The following is a 19,990-nucleotide window of genomic DNA, read 5'->3' on the forward strand; positions in this document are numbered from 1 at the left end:
TTGCCCCCTTCTTTTGTCAGTGGGGCTATAAATGCAACTGTGCGTTTTAGTGATACTGTTTCCAATAATTTTCTTATTTCTCAAACTGTAGCCTGAGGGGTTTTTGATAATATAATCAGATCAATATTGTCTCAAGGAGATACTTTACCTAAGCAGTTTGAGAGGGTTTTACATTTATTCTTTTTGTTTTGTAACCCGTCAAGAGATGCTTTTAAAAATTCCTTTTTATTACAATGTCAAACTTCAGCTGCACGACTCTGTTTGCACCTGTAACACTGTGCTGCAGCTTGGAAGATTTTTTTTGTGGTCAGTACTACCCTGTGGTTTTTGATGAAAGGACTGGATCATTGGTGGGAGAAGAAAGGAATGGGGCGTACCCGAGCATTTCCTGGGTGCTCGGGAAGTTAAATGAAAGCAGCTTATAATAATAATTTAAAAAAATGGCAAATTATGCATGTTGGAAAAATGCCAGGGTCCACAAGCAGAAATGTTGGCAAACACAGCTGTAATGCATGCCAGACAGGGCTTCTTGCAATTCCGGTCCTCTCCAGCCACCCCAGCGAAACTTACTTTGACCAGCCCGCTTGTCCTGATAATTCAGTTTGTTTCTTATGTCCTATTATCTCTTGGCTGAATATTAGAACAGGACTGGGAAAATAACACAGACTTGGCTGTTTTGAAGTTGGCAAGTCCTGAGGTGAGAGTCAGGGCTTTGCAGGGAGGTGACAGCATAAGCACATTATTCTGTAGTGTGACTCATGTGCAGCCAGAGGACAGCACACTGCAAATATCCAGTCAGGTATCTCGTGCTAGATGCGCTGCGTGAAAGCATGTAGTGTTCTGCAGTGCTAAGTTTGGGGTGTACTTCAGAACTCTCTTTTTAGTCCTCACTTGGACTTTATTATTATATGCCCTACCCTTGCTTAGAGAATGCTGGAATGTTGCTCAAAATAATGCAAGTCTGTCTGTCTTCACTACAGCCCTCCTTTTAACTACTTTCTTTGCACCAGCTGTCACTCTTCCAAAAATATCAGTACAGACATGATTCTGAAATCCTCGTTCTTGTGGAGCTGTAGGTAAGGAAGGAAGAGTTACTTGGTTGTTCTGTGGCCTCTGCACACCGCTAACCAAAGACGTGGAGCTGCTTACCCTGGTGTGATCAACAGGGCATCCTCGGAAGGGAGGACAGACTCTCACCGCCTCTATTTTTATTGTTAACACACATTTTCACTCTCCTATGCCTGTCTGCTCTGTTTCAAAGGCTGCAGATCACTGGTTAGTGGTACTCACATTGCTAGAGCCCTGCTTCCCATCCCTGTCCGTCAAATCTACATTAAACCTCCCTATCGGTGCAATTCACAGCAACGAGAGCTTTGGCTAAAGCTCTGCCTGCTAGTTTCTCAACACAGCTGGGATAAAGTGGCTGCGGAGGTCTATCTGAGGGGGTAAAATACAAGTCTAGAAAAAACTGTCTTGCTGACATAAGCCTGTCTGTTTTCTGCCTCATAGTCCTCTTGGTCAGGATGGTTTGTTTTATGAATGAACAAATGTTGTCCTTGACTTAATACAGTTTTTCGGTTGTAAATGCTTGCTTCTGGCAATTGTGCCTCTCATTTGAGGGTAACAAGGGCATAATTATTCAGCTCTCATGCACCACAAACTGCTGAGCATGAGGTATTAATGGAGTGCTTTGCTGCCACCATAGCTTAATAGCTACAGCTGCAGCATTGTGCTCTTGTTTGGCAGGGCTTCATGAAAAAGGGGGATGCAGCTCATTAAGTTCTATGTTAAGAGTGATTTACAGATGTAGAAGTAACAGTAGACTGTGTTAGCTGGACAAAGCACTTCTGATTTAAAAGGAGCTCTTACACCAGCAGAGCTGTGATTCGTACTCCTGGTGGTACAAAGCCACCAGCACTGGTCCACTTCATACAACCCCCAATAATCTCAATAAAAGTAAGCTGTGTGAACGTAATTGTGTGTGCTGGTAGAGCTGTACTGGGGGAGGGGGGTAAATCATACCCTGCCATCACAGGTGGCTAGCAGATGTAATAAAAGGAAGCTGCAAATGGATGCTTTTGGCTAGCTACAGGCTTTGAGGTGCTTTAAAACTCCTAGCCTCGTCTCGTGCCACCCACCCAGCTATTGCATTAGCTCTGTGAAGTGCTGAGAGGCAAGTGCTGGAATTAAGAAGTGGGTGTTACCCCAGCTCCATATGGGAAAGCAAAAGGGGTATCTCCTCAGCCCTACCCTGAGATGTTCCAGCTGGGAGGCCAAGCTCCCTTGGTAGCTGATGGAGGAAGAGGCACAGCTAGAGGGTGAATCAGAGGGGAAGGGTAACTTCTGCACTCTGAGTCACTGCTGTTGTGATTCACTCTTGCCCTTCTGTTTCTTCATTGTCTATGCAAGGGAGAATGGCTGGGTGTTAAGGCTAGTCCCATGCGAACAGCCTCCAAGGGACAGTGTTTTACCCTGGAAGAATGGCATTTACTCTCTTTGGGCTGTAAAAATATGCGCAGGATGAGTGCTGCCTCTATTTTCCTAGTCTGTCCTTGGATGCCTAAGGGTTAAGTGCCTCTAAGTCTACGCCTGTGGTTTTTTCTTCCCCCCCCCCCCAAGATTTCTAGAGCCTTGCTGCAATGCCTCCTATCCCAAGAGGGCTTCTTGTCTGCTGTGGTTCTTCCTGCACAAGTGCAAACGTGTAAGAAAACAACAAGTGGTTCAGACATACTTAATTTAGCAATGCTTTTCTGTTAGCGGCTTGGGGATATTCTCCCCTGCAGGGAGAAATGCCCCACCATTCTGCTTGGCCTACCATGGCATATACACACACGCATCAGCTCCACTTCAAAAGCTGGCATGTTCTTGTCTTTCTGGTAGCCCCTTCATCAGCCACAGAAACACGCAGGTGTTTCCTTCACCATCACACATTACTTTTTTTTTTTTCTACACATTATCACACACCCAAAGCACAGAGTGCTTAGTTTGTTCCTTTTCTTCTGTGCTATTCCCTTTTCCCCAGGTGCTTGGTTTGCCACACAGCTGCCTGTACCTTCGCAGTCCCAGCCTGTGGACACACCTCTCTGGAGTCACAGGCAAGAGGGGCTTTGCAGGTGACATACATGGCGATGCCTCTGTGCTCCAGGTAGGGCTGAAAACCGTTTAGGGCCAGCCAAAGTAACCCGGGGGCGTTGTAGCACCGTGTGTTGGCACGAGGACACCAGTGCCTTCCTGTGGTACTTCGCACTGGTGGCTGAACTTCTTGTCACGTCATACTGAAGCTGTCCTGAGTTTCCTGGGCATGGCCAAACAGCTTCGATTTCACTGTCAGAGCAGTTCAGACAGAAGTTTGGCAGAGGACAAAAAGCAGATTTTTTTTGCCAACTGTCCCAAAGCAGAGGGTTTGGTCCAGGCAGGTGATGAGAGCTTGTTTGATATTTAATAAATTAGCAAGTCATTAACACAGTAAACCAGTGCAAATATGACATAATAAGAGGATAAAGCTACTTCATCTGTTGCTTATGGGCTTTTTTTTTTTAATGCAACCTCCTGGATGGTGGGAACCCACTGTATGCTGGCCAGTGCCTAGTAATAAACACCACCACGTGCTTACCACACTGGCTGTGAGTAACCAGGGGACTAGCCAAGGCTGATGGGCTCTGGGCTCGGGGCAGGCAGAATAGAAACAAACTCTGGAGAGGCAGCTGTGGGTAATCAGTGACCTCTAGAAGGGAGAGGCATAGGAAGGAGCAGCCAACAGCACTTACTACTTTTCCTGTTTTCCAGCTGCTGGTGTGCTGGAAAAAAGTGATCATCCTTCTCCAGGAGAGGAGGATGACAAGCACCACTGTGACTTTCCAACCTGCTCCCGTGTAGTGGGGTTAAACAAGTCCTGGGACCAGGGTGCGAAACCAAGGGCCGCCTGTTCTTAATGGGATGGGCTTGCAAGAGTGCAGCCCTGCGCATCTGCGGAGGAGCGAAAGGTAAGCCAAGGGCATGGCGCCTGCACCTGCGCTCCAGTCTGAAACAGCCTAAACAGGAGGGTTGCTTAAGAATACCCTAGAGCTTTGTGGTGAGGGCTCTCTCCTGCCACCTGGGTGTAGGTAGAAAGAACAGGATGTGGGCCTCCCACAGCCCCTTTCTCTGGTACCTGCTTCTCTCCATCTCACACAACTAGCAGCACTTCCTGAATGCCAGCCAGCGTCGAGCTCATCAGTCGGGCCCAGTGATATGTAACTCCAGCGTTCTGTGACACTCAGTCTAAAAGCAGGTCTGTACTTCTGCCCCTAGCCACAGGGATGGCCAAGGCCACCGGCCAGCATGCAGCCTCTCATGCTCAGCAGCAGCGGTTTGCTCCATGCTGTCTCTAAGGTCGGGGAGCCCTGAGCAATTTTAAGTTAAACTGGGCAGAACATGTAACAGCTTGATGCCGTACTCCACAGCCTTTAGGTCAGGTTTAGTGCACCCTCCCACAGCTTTAGCAGAACATGAAAATCCCAGGCATAGAGCAGGGAGTGTACATAGCAGGCAGGCAGAAAAGAGACTTTTCTATCACTCCAGGCAGGTCTGCTCTTTAAGTACTGACTCAGCCAGAAACTGTTGATACCTGCCAGCATTTCTGTTAGTGCATAATGTGCTCACATTAGTCCCTCCTCTAATAAGCTTTCTACTGATGTTTGCACCTGCTCTACCTTGTCTCCTGCTCCTTTTTGTCCTAATAAGCTCCTAGTCCTCTTCCCTGGAGCATCACTAAGCACCCCTGCCACCCCTTAAAGGTTATCATTATTCTAGTGACCATGTAGTGATTTGTTCCCAAAGCCTTTTAGAAGCAAAGAACCCATTCCTTTGTAGTTCACACAATGCAAAACAGAACCACTTCAGTGCAACAGAAAAAGCATGCAAGCTGCCATATAACCTGCACTGTCTTCATCCAGCACTGTGGTCCTCAGGCTTTTCAGAGCCACCCTTCTTCTTTTTTTTAAAGTTTCATTTCCGCTTCTCATCTTTCCAGTTTCTACCCCCCAAAAAAATCATTATTCACTCTCTAACTTATCTCAAGGCCCCAGAGCTCAAACATCAGAGATTTTTTTCTCAGTATGAAACAGTTTATACTACCTGTTTTCTTCTCCCACCAGTTATATTTTAATTTTCAGTAAAACTGAACTCTACCTGTGTTGGCTCAAAGGATATACTACACTTATCTTGGAGCTGAAGAGGATGGACAACGTTTGGGTGGGACAGTCAGAGACCAGCACATCCAAACACAATGGCAGGGGAACAGTTTCTTTTCTGTGGCTCCTACCTCTTGTCCTCCAGTTACAGGCTGTATTCTGACACTCCCCAGAGAGAAAGTCACTGTTCTAGTAGAGGAAGGAAAAAAAATGAGCAAGACAACAATCTGATTCTCAAAGCTGTTACATCATCCAAATAGCAAACATAGTTTATTTCTAAAACAGCTGGAATCCCATATTTCACAAAGTTGCAGACAGATGGAGCTTTCAGAACCAGGCGGACACTGAAGGAAACTTAAAACACTTTTGCTGGCAGAGCTACAGTAGTGAGATGCCAAAGTCCCTGCCAGACAGAGCTGTCATTCAAAGACTCCCGGTAGAGCTGGTGATACCAGCAAAGCCTGTGCTTTTCTTGGTAGATGTGTTTCACAAGGAGGATTTGGGGGAAGTGAGGAAGCTTTGGCAGCAGAGATGTCAGTTTTCCAGCCTGAAAGCATCCTGCGTTAAGAGCATCTGGTGGGTCTATGGACCCAGCACTGTCCCAACAGCAAAAGCTGCAGGCATACCTTAGACCTGTCGCTAACCACAAAAAACAAAAAGGGACTTGTAATTTATTTCTTTTGAGCCAGTATAAACAAGTGCACTTGCAGAAAAACCTATTTTTTTGGCCAATCACAGAGCATAGTTCAGAAGTTCTTTGGTTGTCAGACTGCATGAAATTCCCCCAAAGTTTTTTTACCCTTGCACGGTGATAAGGGACAGAGTGATGTAGGAGGCTGAAAAAAAAGATGCTAGTGTAGTGCCAGGAGAGGGGGCGCGATTCCAGCAGAGAGTGGAAACAGCCTTTTCTTCAGAGCAAGCTCTGGCTGCAGCCGCAATCCTTAGCAGGTGCTCTCCCCACTGCCACCACAGCGCTGAGGTCTCAGCTGCATTCATGCTGTGTGCGGCAGAACATTGGCTTCCCACAAGATTGCCAAGAGGGGGTAAAGCTTGTAGGAAGGTGCCTACTATCTCTTTGAGGTGATATCTCAGGAGATGAAGGAGAAAGAGCACTTCTCTTTCCTCTGGGGGAACAGAAGACATTGTATCCTTAAATATCTACATGTCAGTCCAAATCAAAGTCAGAGTGCTGGTTTCCAAAAACTGTAGTTAAGTCAGCCTCGGCAGGAGAACTGGTGATCAAGCACCCCTGTTGCAAAAAAATACGTGCGGAGCGCACGTGTGCGTACCTTCTTCTGCAGGTATTTTAATTCAAAGTGCCCAGAATGAAGTCCCTTGTCAGTATGTCCTTTGGACCGGTCTGTGCTGGCAGGGTAAGGAAGACTGAACCATCGCTGACTCTGCTGACAGTGGATTTCTAGCTGAGAAGGATGGCTGTTCTTTTAAGCCAGGGAGCCTTTGAGGCATGCTCAGTTCAGGTTGTTGAAAAAGTGACCCATTTCTGACCAAACACAAAATATGTCATCTGAATATATGGGGCAGAAAAGCAGGCCAAAGTTGGACATTGTAAAGAAATAAAAAATAGTCAATATGAAATTAATAACATTATAACTGCCTGTTATATAGTTTTATTTGAATATTCCTCTAATTAATGTAAAGCAGTTTATCCTGGAATGAATATATGTATCTTCATCCACAAGCAGCAGACTTTTGTGCTTTCAAATTGTTTCCTGCTCTGTGTTGCTGTAAATAGGGGACTTATGGAAAGGAATAGCAAGAAGAATCACAGAAACTGTGCACCGTAAGGAGGTGGATGTCTACCTTTCGAGGTTATTTTCATTTACTAAAATTTTTTGACACTTTAGCAGTTGGCCAATTTCTCTTATCAGAGAGTAAAAAAAAAAAAAATCAAAGAAAAGATACATATATTAGGATAAGAGAAAAAAATAAGATGGCAACAAATGGCACCATATGACGACATGCTATGAGGCACAAAAAGAAATTTCTGAGAGGACCATTAAATTAGTTAGCAGTATCGACACAGAATTTCAGACAAATAGAAGAATGCAGAGCAGGCCAGAAAGTGCCTTTTTCCTCCAGATTGGACCTGGTAAACTGTATAAATCCTACTTTTTGCAGAAACCTGCTGCACCGTCATGCAGTTGTCCTGACAGAAGAGACCAACTTGTAAGTACAAGTTCTACTTCACAGCTAGACGTGAAAGGGGAAGCACTAAGGAGGCAGGGCCTGCACTTCCCTTTTTCCTGCAGAGAATTTCCAGCTCACCAGAGACAGACTGCGAAAGGAGAAAAAGACAGAGGTGCCCAGAAGGCATTGTCTCAGCCCTGAAGTTCCATAGAACTTTATGACAACACCAGGTTGGACAAAACTGAACTGTTCCACCTGTCCAGACTCAGGGCAGAGACCCCAAAAGCGCAGATCCCAGCAGCGGCAGAGGAAGGGAGAAACTGCATGTAAGAGAGAGAACAAAGCACATTGTTCCATTCACAGTGGGCTTTCCATAAACACTGTTAAACCCCAAGGAGAACAGTTTATAGCAAACGCACAGAAATTTTCTACAGAACAGGTCTTACAGATACCCATTTTACAAATGAGTATTTGTGAAAAGGAAAAAGAAGAGATCCCACAAAACATTAAACAGATATTCTTGGGTATGCATTTTCCTGTATTTGGCAGAGGGATGTTTTTAAGAATGATCTTCGATTGTTAATAACCTGTAAAAATTCATGGAGGAAAAAACCTGATTTCATCACGTACAGTTGAGGCTAGGAGGGAGTGTTTGCAGTGATGTATTCAAGTTGCAGTTCATAATTTTTGATGTGGCTGAGCTGATGTTAGAAAAAGTCCACAGTTCTGATAGAAAGAGGTAACAAAGACTCGGGTCAGCTTATCCAGGCACAAATCAGTTTGTAACAGTTCCTTTGTTAAACAAATCATCTTTGGAAGTTAAGAATCAGGTAGGAGTTTGCAGGATTTCCCTTCTGTAAACAGATGGAGGAAATCAGGAGCAATTTTTCCATCCCTCTGAAAGGAGAACCAAACAACTCTCCAAATGAGTTTTAAATCCACTTATTGCAACTAGCTGGAAATGACCACAGCCCAGCTTGTGAGACAGAAGTTGTCTTTCTCTGTAAAGCTCACAAGAAGCACGTTCTCCATTATAAACTTCGGGGGGGTGGGGATGGGGAGGGGGAAGTGAGGGGAGAAAAAAGACTTTGGTTCACAACATTGTTTTGCATAGGCATTCAGGAAGATCTTCAAAAGCTACCGGCTGTCCAGGCTAGTATAACAAAATACCCGTCCTCTCTCCTCAGTAGTGGACACTCCTCTTTGGTATTCTATCGTGTAAGGCAGATGTCTTGCAGAGATGAAGGAGTCATACAGATGCATCTTTGAAAAGGAAGACAGCGTCACTTGCGTTACCACAAACAAATTCACCTACTTGATTAAGGAACACACAGGAAATCTTATTTTGGTAGGGGTGGGGGGGGGAGAAGAGAAAGCACTGATAGGTTCACTACTTGCTAGAAGCAAGTTATTTTGCTCTTTCAGTTAGTAGTTAACAGCTGTCAGTAGCTGTGATATGTCTATGTTGACAGAAAATATGGAATTACTGCTTTGTGAGTAATTTTGAGTAACAAGGAACAGGACATTAATAAATCCTTCCAGGTACACACAGCCCTGTGGCAGAAAATATAAATATTCATTTTGGGAAGCATTCTGGCAGTTACTAAGCATGACACTTACTTGTTGACTGCGTGATGCACGAAACCTTGTAGGATGACCATATGCTTAAAACACAAAGGATTGTAGCTAGGAACCCGAAAGTCTGGATGAGAAAACAAACCACAAATACTTACAGAACATTAAATGACACATATTCCATGAATGTGTGGACACTCTTGCATATCCAGCTGCGTATTTTATGACATTAACAGACCAAAAAAGGGGATTTCTTACTCCATTCTGCTAATATACTAAAAAGATAAAAGTTTCCATAGTATCATAGCAGCTTATGTCTTGTCAAAACAATGACTGAGAGACTGACAGTCGTATACAAGGTGGGAGAAAACGCTGGACAGCAGCATAGAGTCTCACCTTCTAGATTTCTAACTAGGATTCAGCAACAAAGAAAAGACTTTTTCTAACTCCTCTGATTACTGTTCTTTTACTGCCCCATTCAAACTAGTCTTTCCCCACCATCTGCCAAATAAACAAGTCAGGTAAGTCTTCTAGTCCGTTTGCATCATCAGGACTAAGTTTCGGAAAGTAATTCTTTATTCTGGAGGAGTTGTATTTCAGGTCCTGCTGCTGTGAAAATACTGTTGCCCACACTCAGAAGTCATGCCTCTCTCTATAAAGCCCTGCAGCCAAAAGAGGCAGAGAGTATCTTCCAGTCCGTCAGCCCCGGACACCAGTGGGTTGTCCTGGTTTCAGCTGGGATAGAGTCAAATTTCTTCGTAGTAGCTAGTATAAGACTAGGTTTTGGATTTTTGCTGGAAAGAGCAGTGACAATGTGGAGATGTTTTAGTTGTTGCTAAGTAGCACTTACACTGGTCAAGGACTTTTTCAGCTCCCCATGCTCTGCCGGGTGCACAAGAAGCTGGGAGGGGGCACAGCCAGGACAGCTGACCCCAACTGACCAACGGGATATTCCATACCATATGATGTCATGCTCAGTATATAAAGCTGGGGGAAGAAGGAGGAAGGGGGGGATGTTTGGAGTGATGGCATTTGTCTTCCCAAGTAACCATTATGCGTGATGGAGCCCTGCTTTCCTAGAGATGGCTGCCCATGGAAGTAGTGAATGAATTCCTTGTTTTGCTTTGCTTCTGTGTACAGCTTTTGCTTTACCTTTTAAACTGTCTTTATCTCAGCCCATGAGCTGCCTTACTTTTACTCTTCCGATTCTTTCCCGTATCCCACCAGGGGGAAGTGAGCGAGTGGCTGCGTGGTGCTTGGTTGCTGACTGGGGCTAAACCATGACAGTCCTTTTTGGCGCCCAACGTGGGGCACGAAAGGTTTGAGATAATGACACATTTGATTGGCATGTGCTAGATGGAATTTATAGCTGTTATTGCTGTTTAGCTATTAATTGCTAGGCTTCTGTGCTTGCTATGGGGCTTGCCTGACTTACTGTATATATATACTGTATGCCTTAAAGTCTAGTGCTCATTAGTGGTGCTTTTTGCTTTCACTGCTTATCACCTTACCCTGCTGTGCCTGGGAACATTCTGTTAACAGCCATGGTGATGCGCCTGGGCTGGCAGATGGCCAGGGCCCCACTGCTGTTTCTGTGCTGCTGTACTGGACAGGCTAGAACTCCACTGTGAACTTGAGTTAAAGGGACTGTGACCTGTGGATGAGTCCATGTGGGAGCAGGACACCCCAAAGCATCTGTGTCTGTGTATAAGCCCGTGCCAGAGCAGGTATATCTCGAAGCATCTGTGGCCTTGGTTATGTCTGTGCCACAGCAGGTATACCTCTGAGGCAATTGTGGCCCAAGGATAAGTCCATCTTGGAGAAGGTACACCTCAAAGAGTCTGTGGCTGTAGATAAGTCTGTGCTGCAGCAGGTACACCCTGAAGCATCAGTGGCTGTGCATCAGGTCATGCCAGAGCACCTCCAAGTGCGTGGCCATGGATAAGCCCACAACAGAGCAGGTTTACTTCTGGAGGGACTGCAGCCATGGGCAAGGCCATGTTGGAGCAGGTTTACTTCTGGAGGGACTGCAGCTGTGCGTAAGGCCACGCTGGAGCAGGTATATCTCTGAAAGCATTGAGGCCCATGCAGAAGGCCACGCTGGAACAGGCGCACCTCAAAGTGACTGTGGCTCTGTATAAGTCTACGCTGGAGCAGGTGTACCCCTGGAGAGACTGTGGCTCCTGGGCAAAGCTCCACTAGGAGAAGGTACAACCCTAAACGACTACAGTCTGTGGATAAGTCCAAGCCAGAGCAGGGGCAAGGGGAGGATTTCATTACAATGTTAAACCTGATGGTCTGGTCCAAATGGACAGGGGTGGAAATTTTAATGGAAATACCTTTAAATTGTTCTAACCCAGGATTTGAGTTGCATGTTATGGAAATTACTATAGTAGAAACCCCTTGTTGCTAGCCAGGCTGGAAGCAAGGGGAGGAGTTCATTGTAATGTTAAGACCTATAACCTGGCCCGAAGGGGCCAGGGGTGGAGATTGTAATGGTTCTACCTTTAAATTGTTGTAACCTGTGATTTGAGTTGCATGTTATAGAAATTACTACAGCAGGAACCACGCGAACCCACAGAGGACAAGCCTTTCAAGAAGCAGTGCAAGTGCAGCAGTGACCCGACCTGAGCTGGCTTTGGTGCCCAGTAACTCCACACAACACACCACCTCTCCTGTCCTGAGTGACCACAACAAGAGATGGAGCCCAAAGCCGTGGACTAAATGATATCTGTGTATTTTATCAAAGGATGGGAAGGGGGGGTGGAGGTTCATGAGGTTGTATTGGATAGTGTGGAACCTGAGCATGATGTAAATGGTATGGAATAAGGGGTGGTTCAAGAAAAATTATCTTGAACAGGGGCCTCTTCAGGAGCAGGAGGTGTCAAAAGCCAAAGACTGGGGTGAAGTCCTTTAGGTAACTTCTAGCTGCTACAACAACCATTTGTCAAAACTGAATTGTCTTAATTCTTCCCCAAAATACATTAGTTCCTATGAATTAAAGCAGGAGCCTTTGGTTTCAACAGGACAAATACACACTTTAGTGGCAAATCTGGAGTCTCACAACAAAATATTTTGTTGGCGTAGTGCTACAGAACATTCACTGAAATGAGCTAGAGGGTAGTTCACCCAACCAAGATACAAGCAAGGCAAGTCTGTAAGAAAATAAAATTACAAGCAATAGATTTCCAAAGCCCTACTTAACATATATTGCAATTTAAAAAGTGTCAAGACTAACAAACACAGTCTTACCGCTCCAGCCACGAGTCCATTCAAATTGTAACTCCTGGATGCTGCTACAATCGATGCAATGAGAAGCAGAATTGTACCAATTAAATAATGAAGAAACTCCTGTAAAGACAAGCACAGCCTGCATCAGAAGGGAAACTTAGCCGGAAAGCATTTTGATATGGCTCAGAATGAAAAGAAGTTAGCGGAGGTTACTCAAACCCAAAGGACAAAACACAGCAGGGGTGGGGGGTGAAAAGGCAGGGAGGGGGCGAGAGGGAGACCTTGTGAGTGGATTTTGTACCATACCTGACCTTCTGTTCAAAAAAGGAGAGAGGGTCAATCTTCAGGTCTACTAATGTCACTGGAATATGATCTACTTACTGGATATGGATGCAATCCTTTCAATTCAACATGGTACATTACTGAGGGTGAAACATATCTTTTATTGCATCAAGTACGCACCTTACTTAGACAGTTCTGGAGGAAGGAAGAAACCTTAAGGGCATGTTTCTCTAGCTTATATGAAATGACAATAAATGGCAGAAAATGGTGTAAGTGGAAAACCAAATGCTCCTACTTCTAATACTCTAGAAAGCAAGCAGTGGATCTACCATTGGATTTACTAAGAACTTAAATCAACTGAGACTGGAAATAGGAAGGAAGCCACGAAAATCACAACTGTGCAGACACTCATAACGAACATCCAGGCTCCTAAGTCTGCAAGGGTGGCTGCAGCTGTCCTACAGTAAAACATCATGCCACAGGTTATTCTGAGAGAGCACTGAGGCACCCCATTTAAGCGCTTCTCTAGTGTGACAAGTATCAGTCCAGGAGTCAATTTTACCTTGTTAAAAGCAGGGGTTATCTGTGGATTCAGATTTTGAATCCTCACAAAGCTTATGGGAACCAATATGGGTGTTTGCAAACTGAACATGGGTTCGTTCTTTTGCATGGTGGGGTGGGCAGGAAGGTATCATCTGCTTACTTTATCTGCATTGCACTACCAGCATGAGCCAAGCAAATGCCATGTATAAGGGAGAGGAGAGATTCCATCTCAAACCAAAGGAGAGAGAATATAGTTCCAAAAGGAAATTTTTCAAGGAAATCCCAGAAGAGAAATAGTTTATCATACCACACCACAGTTTTCCTCTGCTCAGGCATTTATAAACAGCTGAGGAGGATCTTTGCCATAAACGAGGCTGAGACTGCAACTTACTTTCCTCATTTGTATTCCTGTTTCAGGTAATCAAGATCTCAACCCTTGCTTTTGCTAGAATAAATTATTTCCATGAGGAGGCTTCTCTGGCTAGTCCACAATGCAGCAGGAAAATTAGGCATGCCCTTGTCTCCTTAGAGACACCAAATAAAGCAGTGTACAAAGGCCACTACTTTAGAGGAATCCAAGGGTTGGGCAAAAGTGCAAAAGAATCATCAAAGGCTAAATTAGGTGGAGAACCAACCCCCAGCAGGGCTGGGAGATAGCCTCTCTGGAGAAATACTTCCCAACTTTAAAAGGTGTCAGTGCTGAACAACCTCCTGAACCACTGCAACTTTAGTGACTGTAAATCACGCCCCTGATTGCAATGTAGAGATCCTGCTGGGAAACTCAGCCAAACACTAGCTGTAGTTTCCCAAAGTCTCTTACAGGTCTTCCTATTCTGTTCTAAAGATACTTAAGTATGCGACTGGAAAGGAGGTTGGTTGTAGAAGAGTAGCAATGTTCAAGCATCACATCCCATAAAGCTATCTGAAGCTGAGCAGCCACAAACCGCAGTGCCTTAAACTCACTAGTGACTCTGAACATTTAGGAATGATTAAACACACAACAAAAACCAAAAGCAGCCTGTGCAGAAGTCAGAATGGCATAGTCCTGTTACAGCAATGCACACATTAAATGCCGCTTTTCAAAAATGCCATTTATTAGCTTATTTCAATCCCTGCATCTGTAGATAACGAAGTACTTTCTAGAGACAGATAGTGGTTGTACACATTTGAAAAAATGAAAAGGGGTGCAAGTCTAGCCATATTCTTCAGCTAAAAAGAAAATTAAGCTTTTCTCTCTGGTTAGAAGTGGATGGACGAACCATTATCTTCGATCTGTAAGCTATTTGTATAGCTTCTATTAAATCCCATCCAACCACTATTTGGATTTCAAAATCCCTCTATATCTCTCCAGTTGGCTTTCCCCTTCCCTCTGCTCCTTTCTCTGTGGAACTAACATGTCACTATGCATAAGGGAGACATGTTCTAAGAGGTTATTAAAATCCATCATCCCACACTAGGACATAGGACCCTTCTGTTAGCTGACCTGACCCAAAGCTACTGAGGAAGTTCAGGTCTCGCATTTTCTGTGCTGCTTGTTAGCTCTCTGCTAGGATATGAGAGATGGATGTGCAGGGGAAATGTGGGAACAAGGCAGGAACATCCTGCAGGATATCCCAGGAATGGCCAGGCTATAGCAATCAGGCCGAGACTCCTATTTCTTGCTATTGTTTAAGTTACCTAAAACCATACCAAAAAGAGGCACATTTGACTTAAATAGCACTCATAGACTTTATTTTGGGACAGGATATAGTACATGAATTCCAATGCTATGATTTGGTACTCTAGCAATCCCTTAGCTGTTATAAATGACCTGAGCTAGGACCCATCTGCTGAAGGCTTGATAATCAGTAGCTGCTTTTCAATTGCCTCAGAATAACACTATTGCCCTCCCTGGAGTAAATCTGGATTTATATTTGTGTAAAGGAGGGCAGGATCAGATTCAAATAAGCTTAAAAAAATCCCCTTACAATTACAGAATTTGCTGAACTTCATACTAATAATAAAAGCAACAAAAGGTTTTGTATACAAGGCAAAAAGAAGTTGTATGTGAAAGACAGCCTTGTGTGATAGCACAAGAAAATGGACTAAGTAATTGAGACATCAACCCACAAGAGAGGCAAGGAACCCAGACTTACCGCAAGTGGCCAGCTAACACAAGTGAGCTTCCTGTAGATTCTGAAAATGTGGATAATGTAGAAGAACAAAATCATAACCAAGTCGCACATGGTGACAATCTGAAAGTAGCTGTATGCACTGTAATCTGTCCATGGAGAAGTATTTACACTGATGAATCCGACCAGCAATGAGATCTGAAAGACAAAAGACATGTTAAAGATTTTTACAGTGGTGCTCAGAGGACCGTGGAGATTATTTTGAACACAACAAAACGGCACTTAGAGACAGAAGACAAATATCTAATGTAAATTGGATGGTCCCAACAAAATAGAGGACAAAGTAACAAGTATGGTAATAATATTTTAAAATTTGCTGTTAAATGAGCTAAAACAACTATTAAGAATGATGGAAAGAGCCAACTGCAAGAAGGAAAGCAGCAGTTTCAGCCTGAAGAATCCAACCTGAAGAAGTGTCTATTTACAATACAAGAGGTCTCAAATAGAGAAGAGGCATTGAAAGCCTGGAGTTGCACCAGCAACTGAAGCATCTAAACTCCACAGGCTTTCAGAAGGAAACAACTGAAAGCTGTAAAACTTAAGATGCCCATGAACATATGCGCCTGTACTTCCATTTAGTGAGAGTTCTCACACACAAAATTGGAGGACCTGACTGTAACTGAGCTAACAGTTTTACCCTTCCTTTTCTACCACTTTTCTACCACTTACAAGAGCAAGATTATTAGCAAAATATAAAGCAGTATCATACCAAATAATATAAACATTTGGAGGAACAGATGAATTCATCCCACCCCCAATGCAATAGTTATAAAGCTTTAATATGTTAAAATAGTCGCATAAAGCTATAAAGCATTATTGTACAACTTCTTTCAGTTGTAGGCTTGCAAAGGGCAAAAGCTATTTTCATTTTTTAACCTAAAGCTACTTGTTTATCTTAATAATCTTGCTGCTTCTACCTCCGGCTAGCCTGGATGATAAAAAGAAATCTATTTTTTCTTATTACAGACTTTGTCAAGGCATGCTTTCAGCCACTGTGATTTTTAGTTCATCCAAAGTCAGCCAGGAGCAGCAATGATTCACATTTTAAGCGTTTCTCCAAGACATTAGAAAACTATCTGAAGAAGCCAGCACTTCAAGGCTGTACCATCCTTTACTGCACACTCACCTTCTAAACTCCTAACCAACTGCATCCATTATCAGAATAACTTCCTTAAGATTAAAAGGAAAAGAAAAAGCACCCAACACCCAAAAAACATAGTTTAGATTCTTCCTGCTGCTGTAGTTTTAACTGAGTTTCACCTGCTCATTTCTAAGCAGACAGGCTGAACATACACATCCTCAAGTGTGATCAAAAGCTCTATACACACCTAAGAATTTCACAAAAAGTTCACAAGAACTTGCACTTTGGCCAAACTCCATCCAAACACCCACATCAGTGTTGCAACAGTGAACCACCTCAAAAAGTTGGTTCCAAAGAGACTAGTCAGTGCCCTGGGATCCTTCCCCATGCAAGTGGCTAAGCCGTTGTTAGACCCGGTCTGGCTCCATTATTTTTACTGTGGTAGTTCAAGTAGTTGTTATTAGCATTGTAACTGATGCTCAGGGCAAGCTAGTGACAGGCTTCTGTGCTAGAGTAAGCCTACCTCTCCTCCCACCTTTGACACAGATATGGGATAGGGACAACAGGAGTTTGAGGTGCAGGGCTGGATTGTGCTCAATGTTTCCCAAGAATGGAGGTTACGCATGCTTTTGAAAATTCATGGTATTGCTCAGTCCCTGACTCCCCAAATATATTCCTGACCTCCGGTGTTAAAGTGTAACATCATAGCAGCATCCTGCTTGTTTAGTGCTTCTGTCTGTACCATGCCTATTCTCTGGGTCTCACAGCCTAGCCACCAGGGAATCCTAAATGCACAAAGTCTTGCCTCTTGTGCATGGCAGAACTGTCTGAGGTGCTACATTTCCTAGAAGAGAACAAAGCAATACTCCCCACAATCCAGCATTTAAAGACTTACGGCCCGGTTCTTCAATTCTGAGTTAATTTTAATGAAGTTTTGTCGAATCTATGTCTACATACACCAGGTCTACATTAAGCTGTGGTTTCATGAGGAACCATGGCCTTTGTCATCTTCTTCTCACCCTGATTTCATTCCCCATCATGTACTGGCTCCTCCACTCATCTGTTCTCAGCCACCTCAGTGTACTAAGCCAGCAGAAAAGAGAACTACTGAAAAAACCAAATAACTTTACTCTTGACTCTGCCATCACACAAGGCAGGGTCAGGTGAGCAAGGGAGTGTGAGGCAGAAGGTAGGACTCCAAGGGAAAGAATAGGAAGGACTGAGCAGGCAGGGTGGCAGCAGCCAGTAACCACGCTGGCTCAGGCTGCCGCAGAACATCCATCTTGGTTCCTTGAATCTTAACGTCAGTTAAGCAAAGAGTCATCTGACTTAGCTGTTCAATAAGTTGATCAATCAGAAGGAGATCAGCAGGTCATTTACCCTATAATCTAGAACACTTGAAGTGATGCAAGACACAGCTATTATTTTAATGAGAAAATGAAAATTAAACTTAATGAAATTTCATTCTGTAGGAAGACTCAACAAGAAGTCATGGCAAGCACTGAATCTTGCTCTTGGATAAAGATGGGATGAGGACAACACTTCTCTAATCACCAAAACACTAAAAAAGGTCTCTCTTATTCAGGTGCCTTCATAATACAGTTCTCAATTTCAGTTACAGCGTACAAATCAAGAAGGAAGTCCTAATTCACAATAGTATTAAACATGCCTATTGACTCAGTTCATGCTTGAACCATAAACTTTATCAACTTTTTTCCTGTGTACAAAGGATAAGGAGGACTGGATTCTGGAAGTACCACCACCATCTAAATAATAAGATGCACTAGTAAAAAAACCTTTGTTTCAACCAGACCTAGTCCTTTCAACTTCATGGAGGCATGGAAGTTTTTTTGTTTTGTTATGTTTTCTCCCAGTTAGAAGGTATAAAAAAACCTGAGAAGCAGAATAAAGAAGAATGTCAGCCATCCAAGGATAAGATCAGGAAATTCATCTGAGGTGTTACATTCCTCAGAAATAAGACACAAGGTACCAACCAGTCAGTGAAGAATCTGCTCAGCTCCTAAGAACAGGGTAGAAATGTGGATTTGAACAAACATTCTTTCCATTTCATATGTACTCCACAATTAAATATTCCAAAACAATTAGTAAAGATTCTCCCTTGTTTGATTTTAGATGTACCTCAGCATATAGGTAGGAAGAAACCACTGTGTGGCAAGAGGTATTTCTTTCAGAGATTTCCTTTCTTAGCATAAATTTCACAACGTGAGATTTACATGCAGTTTCTAAAGAGGATTCTCTGATCGGAGACACGTAATGCTATTTCACAGGACAGATGAAAGGGGACAATATCAACAACTTTTATATAAAGCTATACCACATTTGCCACACTATATTGCCTGTATGGCTAGCAGGTACAGTCAGAGTTTAAAACTCACCTCTTGAAAAAGAATGCTTACAGATGTAGGAAATAGAGCCACATAATATTATTTTTCCTTTAAAAGTGACAAATACCAAAGTTCCTTCATGAGATATCAATTTATCACGATACACCAGGTGATAACTGTATCTTTTCCCCCCCCTGTAATTTTTGTTTCCAGAGAACTTGAAATTGAGCGATAAAACGATTGATACATAACTGTCGGGATACAGTTCAACATATATCTTAGAAGTCATTTTGTGTCACAGAGAGAGAGAGAGAAATGAATGGCAAAGCAATGAAATGATCAAACATTAAGAGTGCTCTTTATGCATCTGTGCTCAGAGGAGTAGGTTAATACATCTTGAAAATAAAAACTAGAGGCACAAAAAAATTAGAGCACTGCCATTTCCATTTCAATATGGTATTTCACAGATTGTGAGGGCAGCAGACATGGAACCCATCGCCAGCAAGCCAGTCAGACCAGAAGTACAGGTCAAATGATGGTCAGTCTCATTAAAAGATTTCAATATGTTCCACACTATATATCCAGGCTTCAGACCTGCATTACAAAAGGGGTGGAGGACACATTGCAGGACACTAGTATTTAAGTGCTTTCTGGTTTCTGAAAAGCAAAACAGAGAACATATGCAACAATCAACACCAAGGAAAGATTTCTGGATTTAAATAAAGTTCTGTATTTACTCTGTTTCATGGAAGTTGATCAGCTTAAACTAATCCACTTGACTTTCCACTGGACCAGATATTTGAAGTGAGTCATGAAGCATGCTCAGGAACACTGGTGTATATCAGGAACTATCTCACAGTGAAGACAAGATGAACTAAAGGCAGTCAGCCATTGCCAGGAAACACTCAACACCTTACCAGACAGAACAGACATCATAAAAGAAAGGTGGTAAGAGTCTGCATTCTCATCTCTATTTTGAGCTGGAGACAAGGCAACCACATCCTCTGCAATGTGCCTGTGGAAAATATTGGCTCTTGAATAGCACTGACATTAGCTCCCAAGCCTAAAATCCATTCTGATTTGAAGTAAGCACAGCTCTACCAAAAATAAAACTTAATTTGCTCTTTCCTGACATGGACTTCCTTCAAAAGCCAACCCATGGCCCCTAAACAAGGCTGAACAAGTACACATCTTTCAGGGATGTTAATGAGAGGTGGGACATGGGCTGGAAGATCTGATCTTCACAACAAAAAAGGGCCAGAGGTTATGCTGCTGCTGCCTTTAAGTGATGGAGGCAAGGCTCAGGACCCTTTTCCCCCTGTGCTGTGACACCAGTCGCTCAGTGTGCCAGGCATGGGTGAGGTCATCCAGCCACACCCCGGGCTGGGGGGTGAGAGAGGGGCTGTAGGAGCACAGTGCATCTCCCAGCCTTGCAAGAAAGGT

General features: G+C 43.6%; 1 protein-coding gene across 1 annotated transcript in view; it reads right to left on the reverse strand.

The window, feature by feature from the left end:
• Window positions 1–5,399: 5,399 nt before the first annotated feature.
• The window catches only part of CMTM7 (CKLF like MARVEL transmembrane domain containing 7), a 31,899-nt gene continuing 17,308 nt past the window's right edge, over window positions 5,400–19,990 (reverse strand). The window contains exons 2-5 of the mRNA XM_064444210.1: window positions 15,086–15,259; window positions 12,147–12,245; window positions 8,940–9,021; window positions 5,400–8,582 (exon numbers count right to left, since the gene is read on the reverse strand). Of these exons, the coding sequence (XP_064300280.1) occupies window positions 8,569–8,582; window positions 8,940–9,021; window positions 12,147–12,245; window positions 15,086–15,259 (369 nt within the window). The 3' untranslated portion in view covers window positions 5,400–8,568. The remainder of the gene's footprint in view (window positions 8,583–8,939; window positions 9,022–12,146; window positions 12,246–15,085; window positions 15,260–19,990) is intronic.

Source organism: Phalacrocorax carbo, chromosome 2 (assembly GCF_963921805.1).
Source record: "Phalacrocorax carbo chromosome 2, bPhaCar2.1, whole genome shotgun sequence".
NCBI lineage: Eukaryota > Metazoa > Chordata > Aves > Suliformes > Phalacrocoracidae > Phalacrocorax > Phalacrocorax carbo.